The sequence below is a fragment of the Zalophus californianus genome, chromosome 6, assembly GCF_009762305.2.
Source record: "Zalophus californianus isolate mZalCal1 chromosome 6, mZalCal1.pri.v2, whole genome shotgun sequence".
In the NCBI taxonomy this organism is placed as follows: Eukaryota; Metazoa; Chordata; class Mammalia; order Carnivora; family Otariidae; genus Zalophus; species Zalophus californianus.
In genome coordinates, this window is record NC_045600.1 from 104,682,567 (window position 1) to 104,695,302 (window position 12,736).

General features: G+C 43.7%; 1 protein-coding gene across 2 annotated transcripts in view; it reads left to right on the forward strand.

Annotated features, from left to right (window-relative positions):
• Nucleotides 1-12,736, forward strand: part of ZNF609 (zinc finger protein 609) — a 210,677-nt gene that overhangs the window by 28,778 nt on the left and 169,163 nt on the right. Inside the window, exon 2 of one of the 2 annotated variants that reach the window (XM_027569695.1) lies at nucleotides 2,081-2,954. In XM_027569695.1, coding sequence (XP_027425496.1) covers nucleotides 2,208-2,954 — 747 coding nt within the window. In that variant the 5' untranslated portion in view covers nucleotides 2,081-2,207. The remainder of the gene's footprint in view (nucleotides 1-2,080; nucleotides 2,955-12,736) is intronic. The other variant, XM_027569696.1, reaches the window with a different exon arrangement.

The window sequence follows — 12,736 nt, forward strand, 5'->3', positions numbered from 1 at the left end:
TTCCCATCACCTAGCACATAGTAGGTAATAAATACAATTTTTTTTGAATGAATGAACAAAGATGTGCTGTACTAATATTTACTGGAGGCCAAGTCTTCTTAGGTGGTATTGAGAATTCCAAACATTTCAACAAAAATTTCTTTAAAATTCTAGATATTTGGGGCGCCTGGGTAGCTCAGTTGGTTAAACGTCTGCCTTCAGCTCAGATCAGGATCCCAGGATCCTGGGATTGAGCCCTGTGTTGGGTTTCCTGCTTAGGGAGTCTGCTTCTCCCTCCTGGCCCCCCACTCATGCTCTCTCTGTCTCTCTCAAATAAATAAAATAAATCTTTAAAATAAATAAATACAATTCTAGATATTTTCAGAGATGTCATTTCTCTGACTTCAGGGATAATGTTTCCTTTACCTTGTGGGTGGCATTTTTTCATAGTTCCTACATCATGCTCCCCCCATTTGCTCTTCCTTTTATGAAGTAAGGTCTCTGTAGACTCGATGCCAGCAATAGTTGTTCCTTTTTTTTTTTTTAAGATTTTATTTATTTATTTGAGAGAGAGAATGAGAGAGAGAGAGCGAGCACATGAGAGGGGGGAGGGTCAGAGGGAGAAGCAGACTCCCTGCTGAGCAAGGGAGCCTGATGCGGGACTCAATCCTGGGACCCCAGGACCATGACCTGAGCCGAAGGCAGTCGCTTAACTACCTGAGCCACCCAGGCGCCCGCAATAGTTGTTCCTAATGGTACTAAGCTCTCTACTTGTGTAAAGGATATATTTTCTTCTCATATCTACAGCTAAATGGCAAATCAGTGTGCACACCTTTCTCTCTTAAATCCCAGTTCCTAGCAAGCATTTCCTTGGGACAACTCTGCTATCTTGGGATGATGTCTTCTCTTGTAACTGCACCCTGGTTCTTTGATACTGTCTTGAGAGTAGGTGAAAAAGTACAGTTGGTCTTGTCTCTGTTTGCTTTTTGCTCTGTTATGAGCGTTCTTTTCTAAATGGATATAGAAAGATGGTAGACAGGGGAGTGAGCAAGAACAGAACTCTTTCGCTTTGTCATAAAGTAATACCTAGATGGTATTTGTTGGCTGCCAGGTTTTCTAGATGGTACACTCCCAAAGTCTCATGAGCCGGGAGACTGGCGTGTTATAAATTGTCTGCTTCCCCCAACCCCCCTTTTTTAGCCAATCTCTGTTTCATGTGGTGAGGCCTTGGTATTTGTCAATACTATGCCACCAATCTTATGTAAAAATGTGAAGAATTATTTCACACTCTGCTGTTGGGTTTTAGTAGTGTTCAGTCAGGGTAAAATTTTTTTGTGTGTGTTTATGTGCGTGTGTCTTCATAGATATTTTAGTGGGACGTGGGAAAGGCTATATTGCATTACTCTTTTCAGACATAATTTGAAACCTTGAGTTGAATAAGGCTTACTTAACTGAAATTAAGCTGATTAACTGAGTCCTCTCTGAGGATTGTGTCCTTTAGTTACAGTATTTGTCCTCTATCCTAATGTTATATTTTTCCTAGTTCTGCTTGCTTTTTCTCTTTCATTCTTATCCAAAATAAGACCCCCCCCCCCAAAAACAGTAGAATGACAAGGCATCCTTATTATTGTTGGTAGGGATAGGCCCTGTTAATAGAGGGCTTTTAAAGCCTTTGCAAGTCCATGTTCTGAGTCTCTGATAATTCAAGAAGAAGGAGAAAGGGGGTTTGAGTAAAGTTGTGCTAGAGCTTGAATCTGTTATGTGCCAGGGCCTGTATTGATTGAGGATTGCCAGCTGGCAGTGGTAGTAGAAATAAGTCTTTGGGGAATGGGAAACTAACTCTAGAGGATTCCTAGTTAAGACTTATACAGAATCCCCGGGCATTTGGAAATACTGTACTCTCCCCTGGGGAGATGGAGCGGGAATTAACTTTTCCCTGGTCCAATGTGACTTGGTTAGAAATACAATTGAACCTGTTTGTCTTGTCCATTGTGATGTGATAGCCCCCTAGGAACAGTCTGTTTTGTGTGGGAGTTTATTTCAGGCTGTCTCCTTGCCTGTATTGTTTCCTTTAACAGCTCTTTAAATTTTCTTTTTCCAGCAATGATGTTGTCCACTGGGCATGTACTGACCAATGTGGCAGGTCTGAGAACATAGCTGAAGCTGAAAATAGGAAAGCTGGGGGCAAGGAAGAGCCTTGAATCTTGAGGTGGGACGTTGACTCTAAGATGTCCTTGAGCAGTGGAGCCTCCGGAGGGAAAGGAGTGGATGCAAACCCGGTTGAGACATACGACAGTGGGGATGAATGGGACATTGGAGTAGGGAATCTCATCATTGACCTGGACGCCGATCTGGAAAAGGACCAGCAGAAACTGGAAATGTCAGGCTCAAAGGAGGTGGGGATACCGGCTCCCAATGCTGTGGCCACACTACCAGACAACATCAAGTTTGTGACCCCAGTGCCAGGTCCTCAAGGGAAGGAAGGCAAATCAAAATCCAAAAGGAATAAGAGTGGCAAAGACACTAGCAAACCCACTCCAGGGACTTCCCTGTTCACTCCAAGTGAGGGGGCAGCTAGCAAGAAAGAGGTGCAGGGACGCTCAGGAGATGGTGCCAATGCAGGAAGCCTGGTTGCTGCTATTGCTCCCAAGGGCTCAGAGAAGGCGGCTAAGGCATCCCGCAGTGTAGCCGGCTCCAAAAAGGAGAAGGAGAACAGCTCATCTAAGAGCAAGAAGGAGAGAAGCGAAGGAGTGGGGACTTGTTCAGAAAAGGATCCTGGGGTCCTCCAGCCAGTTCCCTTGGGAGGACGGGGTGGTCAGTATGATGGAAGTGCAGGGGTGGATACAGGAGCTGTGGAGCCACTTGGGAGTATAGCTATTGAGCCTGGGGCAGCGCTCAATCCTTTGGGAGCTAAACCGGAGCCAGAGGAAGGGGAGAATGAGTGTCGCCCGCTAAAGAAAGTCAAGTCTGAAAAGGTAAGAGGTGGCCAGATCTGGCTGCCTACTGCCAGTCAGAACTGCCCTGGACTGACCACCAAATGCTTTGTGCACTCTGTGGGAGGCTCATTAGCTTGTGGGTAATGACCAATTACAAGGTCAGAGCAGCTGGTAATGATAATGTGGTTTTGTTCCAAATTAGGGGATTCTCTACAGATTCATTAACAGCAGGCCTGGCCATTTTGGAGACTGTCTGTTGTTGGGGGCAGCTACTTGGTAGAATGAATTTTCTCTTAAGTCAAGTTGAGAACCTGCCACCTCGTCCTTGTCCCACCCTCAGACACTTCTTGCTGGAGACTGGCATCAACCTGTATGTGGTCCCCAGCTTGCTGGTATTTCATCCTCAAGAGTCATTGATAAACTTTATAAGTTGATGATAGGCTTTCGGTTGAGTGTTCTTTTTAATGGAATAAATGGTGCTGCTGGGTTTCTGGAAGAGAAAAGGTTAAATAAGTTTCATGGTATGATATCTACCAAGTGTTCTATTGGTGGCTACCAAGGAGCAAAGGGGCAGGTAACTAAGGGAGCAAGAGGTACTGTCTGTACTAAGAGGTACTTAATCATCAGGCCTTACGAGTTAGCGTTGTGGCTATGCATGTTTGGCCTTGAAAGAGATTCTTTGGTCATTAAAGGTATAGTTCTTGGCCAAGTATCTCCCTCAAATATTGGTAATCAAAGTGTCCTGGTGGTTTAATAGCTGCCAAACCGTGTAATGATACCTTACCTTCTGCTTGAGTTGAAAGGACAGGTGCTTGCAGCCCCAGGAGGGGCTCTCCTCCTCTGGGAAGATGATCTTAGTTCATGTCTCAGGAAATAGAGGTTGCAGGGCTAGAGCAGAGTAGGTGTGAGTCTAGGGTCAGCTCAGGCTGCCTTAAACTTTAGCAGCTTACAATTTCCTGCAGAGCGGCTGGCCTGGTGATGAGCTCTTCACTGGGTCTTGATTTTTCCGCTGTGTTTTGCTCACCCTGTGCTTTCAGCTGATCCCAGCAGATGCAGTATAAATTGGTTTCTCTGTAATTACATCAGCTGCAACAGGGAATACCTATTTCCATATGTAAGTGTTAATAAATAGAGGCTGCATGTGTATGTTTGTGTGGTGGTGCCCTCTCCGTGCCTGGATTCCAGTGGTAGGCTGTGCTGTCTTTGCTGTAGGTATTTTGGTCTTTGCCTCCGGCACATCTGTAACTCATAGCAACATCTGGGCTTCCCTGGTAACAGGGCTGTGAATTTTCTTCCACTAATAACACAATGGTTCATTCCCTTTCACCAGTGGCAGCTGCCAGAGAGAAACTGCCTGTGTTTAGGTGACAGATGCTATAGTCCACCTCAGCAGCATCAAGTTCCAGCTGGCTACTGGCATGGCTCGTCCTGTGCTGGCTGTGATTTACCATTTTCTCTGGGGTGCAGATGGATAATACTGTTTTAAAGAGGCCTAGGAGTACCAGGAGTTCTTACTTCTGTTCCAGGCCCATTAGACTGTTCCCTACATCTGGCAGCAATAAACTCTTGCTATATATCCATGTTCATAATCACTGTACTTCCTGTGCTGAAAAATGGCCACTTTTTTGGAAAAAGATTTATTTATTTATTTGACAGAGCGTGCACGTGCACCCATGCATGCACAAGCAGGGGGAATGACAGGGAAGGAGAAGCAGGCTCACCGCCGAGCAGGAACCCCGATGCGGGGCTCTATCCCAGGACACTGGGATCATGACCTGAGCCGAAGGCAGACGCCCAACTGACTGAGCCACCCAGGCACACTGAAAAGTGGCCACTTCTGAGAGTGGACTTCATTTTCCTTTCTGTTTAGAACTCTTGACTCATGTCGCAGTCTTGTAGGCCCAGTAGTCATCTGCAGGTGAAAGGATTAATGATGCTGAGCTTCATGCTGGATTTAAGTCTAAATGTCCATGATAGTCTCCAACAGAGTAGCAAGTGGAACCTGTTTTCTCTTAGAGGTCCAGTGACCAGTTGGGTGGTTGCCCTTCAGATTATAATTGGGCTGAAAGATGCAGTGTGTTCAGCTAAGAAAGCACCTTGGTGCCAGGGAGGTTTGCCTCTTCATAATGTAGCTGTGGTATATAAGCCTTGTCTCCCAAGGAGACTGACAGTGGGGCAATGGAATGAGAGAGAAAAGGGAGAGAGACTGCTTCAGTTTTTGGAAGAAAGATAAAATTGCTGGGAGGTACTTTTAGAAGCAGAAAGTTGCTGTGCAGTTTGATGTTACTGTAAGCCAAAACCTGGTTTCTCAGTTCCTTTTCCTATTCCCTCAACCCTTTTGAACAGTCTGGTTCTGGGGGTGCTTTTCCATAAAGCCTTTGATCATTGAAATAATTATTTAAATAAATGTTAGGAAGTTGCTAGGAGATGAAAACACTGTGCAGGGAGAGTGTTTTCTAGAATGGGAGGAGGGGAAGACTTAAGGGAAAAGAAGGCTAGGAATCTTACAGCAGATCAGCTTTTGGGAAACAAGGACTCCAGGGTTTAGAGTATAATAGGGGCTCCGTGATGATAAGGATTATAGCTTATATGCTAAGTCTTTGAAAACTTTTTTAAGATTTTCTCTCTGAGATATGGGCTTGCCTATGCCTTAATTGGTTTGGAATGTTCCTTCTATGTGGGGACAACCAACAGAACTAAAACAGCAAAACATGTTTTGATATAATCTGGGAATTATATACCCTGAGCTGGGAGCTATCATGAAAAAAGAAAACTCATAAAATTTGGGAAGTGTCTTGACTGATGTCTCCCCCTAACCATGTCCGCCTACCCTCCCCACCCCTCACCACCTTGGAAACAGGGGAGAAGACAAATAGAGTTTGTGGAGTAGGGTAGAATTGTCACGTGTCTACCTAGCTAATGAGGGCGATTTGAGTATTCAAATTATCCACCTCAGGACCTTCTTTCTCTTCAAGGTAAGTATCTCAGGCTGTGGCTGAGGGAATTTCCTATTAGCCAAGAATGTGGATTTCCCTTCATGGGATCCCGCTTAGGCTCCACCACACCTTTCTCTGGAAGGGCTCACTGTGCTGTTTCCCAGAGTTCTAGGAGAGACCAGAATGGCTCTTAGCAACTGCTGCTGCCCTGAATTGTTACTGAACACTCCTGCTCATACTTCCTGCCAGCTAAAGAGATGGGGGAGGGAATGTTGGGGAATAAACAAGACAGAGCCTTTCGGCTCCTGCCTGTTCCCTTGCCTTTGGTTTGATTGATAGATTGTTAAGTTAGGGATGGAAGGGGAGGAAGGGTTCCTGCCTGAATGTTCCAAGCTTAGAGCTTAGTGCTTGCATTGCCACTCTGACAGGCAAGAAAAAAAAGAATTTACAAACTACAGAAGGCAGTGATGTATCTGTGCTGAGTCTGTCCTGCAGTACAGACTCTTGTCAGAATCAGGGCTTAAACCAGGAATTTAAGGTGAGACTCATTTTTTCAAATCATATAAAGTAACCAGTAGGCTCTAGTGGCTAAAGGATCTAGAGGTTTGCAACCAGAAGCTCCCCTGGCCTCTTTAGCTGCTGTTTTTGATCTTGCAAGGTAGGAAGAGTCTGCACTCCTGTTTTGGGTCTCAGCTTCTGCTACTCTCAGACTGCGACATATATTACCACTTCCCCCCTTACTTTAGGATACAAAAAAAGAAAAAAAAAACCCACCATTAAGTGTGCTCTTTGCTCTTTCCCCTTCTGATCATGCTTGCTATCATATCCTGTGTTCTAAGAGCATCTTCCTTTGCCCTTGGTTTTGTTTTCCTGCCCTAGTTTATGCCTTCCAGCTCAGTTCTCTCGTGTTAAATCCCTCATTGCCCAATCAAGGTCAGGTCTTTTTTTCCTTCTGATTCAAGGCTTTCTCTCTTAAAGCCTCCTCCTTCACTAGCTGTTCCTTCTCAGCTATTGATGGCATAGCAGTCAGCCATGCTTCCTGAAGCCAAATGCCCTCAAGCATTTTCCTACATGGAAAAAATTAAAAAGAAATTGATATTTATGTGGGACAGAGATGCAACAGAGCCTGAGCTTAATTTATTTTTTCTTCAGTAGCTCTGTTTTCCATCTGGGTGTTGTAATTCAAGGAGGGCCCACAGAAAAATTATCTTGTCCAATCTCCTCATTTTATGGAAGAAGAAGCGAAGACCAGGGAGGTCATGTGACTTGCCTAGGCTTTCACAGGTAGTAGCAAAGTCAGGCTTAGACACCAGGTTTTTGGTGTCTAAGTTCTTATGGCATATTGTTATTCTGGGGTATTTAAAAAGTCTTCAGCTGTTATGAGGGATTCTCTGTTTTCCCATTCAAAAAACTACCTTAGAAACATTGGATGTAAGTTCTCAGATACTCTTGAAACTGTTTTCATTGTGTTTCATACTGATTTTAACAGTGTAGATGCTTAATAAACAAAGGATCCTTGAGTTTAGGTTTCCTTGGTATGATGAAGATGTTTGCAAAGAACTATTTACAGCTGGTGTTAAACCTATCCTATCCTGTTAAATATGAGGAAAAGTTACTTTTAAACAGCTACTTTGAGCTTGGTTGTGTGTGTGTGTGTGTGTGTGTGTGTGTGTGTGTTTTCTGGAATATTGCATTCGGATTTCCATTGTAATCATCGAGACATTGCCATTTCTTTGCAATTGTAGTAAGAGAAAAAACCCTGTTGCTTCTTGGACGTATCACTAGTAGGCAGACCTTAAATGTATTGTGGATATTAACTGTTTTATAAAGACATGATATATACTGTTGAATACCATTTATTCAGTACATTAACTGAGTGCATTTTATTTATTTTTATTTAAAAAATGTAATTGGGTGCCTGGGTGGCTCAGTTGGTTAAGCAACTGCCTTCGGCTCAGGTTATGATTCTGGAGTCTCGGGATCGAATCCCGCATCAGGCTCCCTGCTGAGTGGGGAGTCTGCTTCTCCCTCTGACCCTCTCCCCTCTCATGTACTCTCTCTCTCTCATTCTCTCTCTCAAATAAATATTTAAAAAAATAAAAATGTAATTGAGATATAGTTGACAATTGAGTGCATTTTAGATTCCAGGTATTGTGCTTGGTGCTTGGTATGTACTAGTGAATAAAACAGAGAAGTTTCCTGCTCTTTGGACCTTACAGTTTACCATCTACAGTAGAGTCCCTAAAAGTGTGGCCCATAAAACCATGTGTATCACATCACCTGAGTGTCAAAATGCAGATTCTTGACCCTACGCCAGTTCTGCTAAGTAAGTTTTAGGAGTGGGGGCCCAAAAATCTGCCAGAAGTCTCTCGAGATGATTGCTATATACTTTAACATTTGAAAACCATGACAGATTTTCTTTTTAAGGTGAGAATTGGGAACCACTTCTGACATAAAACACTAGCTTTCTTTCTAAACTTAAATTTCACATCAACTTTTATCTATAACTTAGTGGTTAAGAGTATAAACTCTGGAGCCAGACTACCTGGTCTCTATCGCAGCTTTGCCACTTATTTATTTATTTTTTTAAGATTTTATTTATTTATTTGACAGAGACACAGCGAGAGAGGGAACACAAGCAGGGGAGTGAGAGAGGGAGAAGCAGGCTTCCCGCGGAGCAGGGAGCTCGACGCGGGGCTAGATCCCAGGACCCTGAGATCATGACCTGAGCCAAAGGCAGACGCTCAACAACTGAGCCACCCAGGCGGTCCACAGCTTTGCCACTTATTAACTGAGTGATCTTGAGCAAGTTACTTAACTGCTCTCAGTTTTTTCAACTGCGAAATGAGAAAAATAATAGTTCCTACATTGGGTTGTTATGAGATTAAATTAGTTAATGCATATAAAACACTTTGAACAGTGTGTGGCATTCAGTAGGAAGCATTCAACAAATATTAGAAAGAGAGAAAAACATGATTTAAGTTAAAATATGTCTCAGTCTCCCCTAGGCAATAATGGGCTGAAATATAACCACATTACACCTATACAGGAAGCCCAGTATAAATAGATAAACATGTTGGCTAAGATTTTGAGTACTGTACTCAGAAGATCCAAACCTGGTTTGGGAAATTTTCATGCTGGTAATGGGTTCTAAAGGTCCTGATATTTATAGTGGGGATTGGAGAAGGGGAGAGACCGAAAATTGGCTTTAAAAGATCTTGATGTAGCCTATTGAATTTCACATTTCATATAAATTGAGTTTCCTTTCTGGCCATATCCCTGATGTGGGGTTGGGTATGTTGGATAGATGTTATTGTGGGTTTGCCAGCCTGTGCAATCTCGTGTATGCTGGAAGAGCACTAAATGCTTTTTGTTTCTACACAAGAGTGCATGGAAAATCTAAGTCCCAGTTCTTAATCTTCCTCCCCCAGTGCGAACTTGTATTTTTGCCATTTGGGTATAAGAGCTTTTACCAGCAGAGCTCATCCAGGGAGGCAGCAGGGCTTGGGCTTTCAAAAGGCTGGAGGTGGCAGTAACATACACAGCTGAGATCCTGCCACTGCTGGCTGGCTGAGCCCTCCTCTCTGTGGTTTTCACTCTTCAAGCCATGCTTGAGTAACCCGCCTCCAGAGCTGCTGACAGGGTTGTGTTCAGAGGCCTTGGAAATTACACTGTTCATTTCCTTATCATCCCCTGACCTGCAGTGCAGAGCTTCTGGTGCAGGAACAAGGCAGAAAGAAATCCAGACGGCTCCCAGCCAGCATGTGTCAAGGGCTACAAAGAAGGAAATTGGACTTGCTCACTTCAAAACTGGGGTTAGGCTTTGATTTTTGGTTCCTGCCGAGAGTTATTTGTGTGTGTGTGCATGTTCTATCTCTGTATATATGTATAGAATGAGTCTGTGCATGGCAGAGCTGTAGAGGAGGAGCATCTGAAAGTAGAGAGCAGAGGGAAGATTGCTTTTCTCTTTGGTTAATTTCCCAGTTGTGCCATTGGGATGGACCTGGAAGGATTAGCATCAGGAAGGTGCCACGCTGTATTAATATTTTAAAGTATATTTCTCTTGGTACAGTTTAGTCATGGTTGACAGCACCCACCCAAGTAAGAAGCTTCCCTGGCAGGCTGAGGAGACATTTTTAACAAATCCTATGCCTGAAGTCATTTGTCCTACATGACATTGACGTAATCAATGTTTAAGCTCCTTGAGAAAGGATAGACTTTGGGTCAGTCTTGTGTAAGAGGAATAGCTCTTTTGAGATGGAGGATAGTGTGACAAAAAAGAGGCAGAAGGATTTTGAGCATTTTGAGATTTTCTGTTCATAGGGCAAAATTCTGTGATATTTTTAGAACCTGTCCTCGATTTTTTTAGTATTATAAAACAATCTACCTCCTTTTTCTTTTGGCGTTTCTCTTGCCCTAGGACACCCAAAGGAAACACTTTTAGGCTGAAGAAGTAAAATGTGGATGGTGACCACAGGCCCTTGAGCAGAATTTTACAGTCATTCTGTTCTTAATTTTCCTCTTTTGGATTTCCACTGTCTTAATGTCACTGGTGATATTGGGGCCTTTGTGAAGTGGGGGAAAAAAAGAAGTCTTTTAGCTTTCACACCCTGGAGGTTTTTTTAAGTCCTAAGTGTCTCTCTTGTTAGAAGTACTCTGTAGAGAAGTGTTTTCACATGAGAAAATGATAGCTAAGGTGAGAGGGGATTACTTCCTTTTGCCTTTTTATAAAGCAGTAGTCCCTGTACCAGCAGCAGCAGCATCTGGGAACGTGTTAGAAATTGAAATATCAGGGGCCATCCCAGTCCCCCAAATCAGAAACTCTGGGGTTCAGGCCCACCAATTTGTGTTTAAACATTAGCTCTTTCTAAGACTTTTTTTTTAAGATTTTATTTATTTGAAAGAGTGACAGAGAGAGACACAGAGAGAGAGGGAACACAAGCAGGGGGAGTGGGAGAGGGAGAAACAGGCTTCCCGCCGAGCAGGGAGCCCGATGCGGGGCTCGATCCCAGGACCCTGGGACCATGACCTGAGCTGAAGGCAGACACTTAACGACTTAGCCACCCAGGCTGCCTATATTAGCTCTTTCTTTGACCATGATACACACCAAAGTTTGAGATCTGCTGTCATAGAGCACCTTCCTCATTTATTTATTTATTTATTTTTAAAGATTTTGTTTATTTGTCAGAGCGCGTGCACAAGCAGGGGGGTGGCAAGCAGAGGGAGAAGCAGGCTCCCTGGTGAGCAAGGAGCCCACTGCAGGACTCAATCCCAGAACCCTGGGATCATGACCAGAGCCGAAGGCAGATGCTTAACTGAGCCACCCAGGCATCCAGCACCTTCCCCCCCCCCCCTTTTTTTTAAAGATTTATTTATTTGAGAGAGCGAGAAAGAGAGAGAGTACATGAGAGGGGGGAGGATTAGAGGGAGAAGCAGGCTCCGTGCCGAGCAGGGAGCCCAACGTGGGACTCGATCCAGGGACTCCAGGATCATGACCTGAGCCGAAGGCAGTCGCTTAACCAACTGAGCCACCCAGGTGCCCCTAGCACCTTTCCCTTTTAATAATGGGTATCAAATTGGAAAAATTGGAAGGAATACCTAAGGGTTTGGGACTTTGAGAGCAGTAGAGATATTTAAAATATTTAACTTTTCTAGGCTTTTCTTTCCTTTTTTTTTTTTTAAAGATTTTTATTTACTTGAGAGAGAGCATGGGCGGGGGAGAGGGGCGCAGAGAGAAAGAGAAGCAGACCTCTGCTCAGCAGAGAGCCCGACGTGGGGCTTGATCGCAGGACCCCAGTACCATGACGTGGGCCAAAGGCAGATGCTTAACTGACTGGGCCATCCAGGCTCCCCTAAGCTTCTTTTCTCATCTGTAATATGGAAGTGAATAATAGTACTGACCTTATTGTGAGTTTTAGATCAGATAAAGAACATTAAGCACTCAGCACAGTGCCTAGCATGTTGTAACTACTCAATAAATGTTAGCTATTGCTAATATTATAATGTTATTAGCTATGAGGTGCAAGGTCATTGTGAAATTAAGATGAAAGGATATCTTTAGAGATTTTAAAGAGTTAAGCACCTGAAGGTTTTAGAAAAGAATGAATTTGGGACGCCTTGGTGGCTCAGTTGGTTAAACGACTGCCTTCGGCTCAGGTCATGGTCCTGGAGTCCCGGGATCAAGTCCCGAATCCGCCTCCCTGCTCAGCAGGGACTCTGCTTCTTCCTCTGACCCTCCCCTCTCTCATGTGCACTCTCACTCATTCTTTCTCTCTCAAATAAATAAAATCTTAAAAAAAAAAAAAGAAAAGAATGAGTTTATGATAGCTTATATTTTAACTCCTGGTTTCCAGGAAGGCTTGAGGAGCGAGAGATTGAGTCAGAGCATTTGGAGCCATTGAGGTCTGGAGTTACATTGTTTGATTGATTAGTTAGTTTGGAACTGTTTGTTGGACTCCTTTTGGTAAAGAGCTGATGTCAGGTTGAAGAACCATGGCCCTTGGGGTGCCTGAGTGGCTCAGTTGGTTAAGCATCTGCCTTCAGCTCAGGTCATGATCTCGGGGTTGCCCCACATCGGGCTCCCTGCTCAGCAGGGAATCTGCTTCTCCTTCTCTCTGCTTCTCTTCCCACTGCTGCTCTCTCCCTCTCTCTCTCTCATGCTCACTCTTCCTCCTCTCTCAAATAAATAAATAAAATCATAAAAAAAATAAAAACCATGACTCTTGCTTAACTGTTTTCCATTAAAGTCAGGTTTTTTTGGTATATATTCGGGCCTTCTGAACTATATTTCTAAGGATTGAAATGAATGTAACATGATTGCGTTAGTTTAGAAAGTATTTCCTTTTATTAATCCTTTTTTTTTAAGATTTTATTTATTTATTTGAC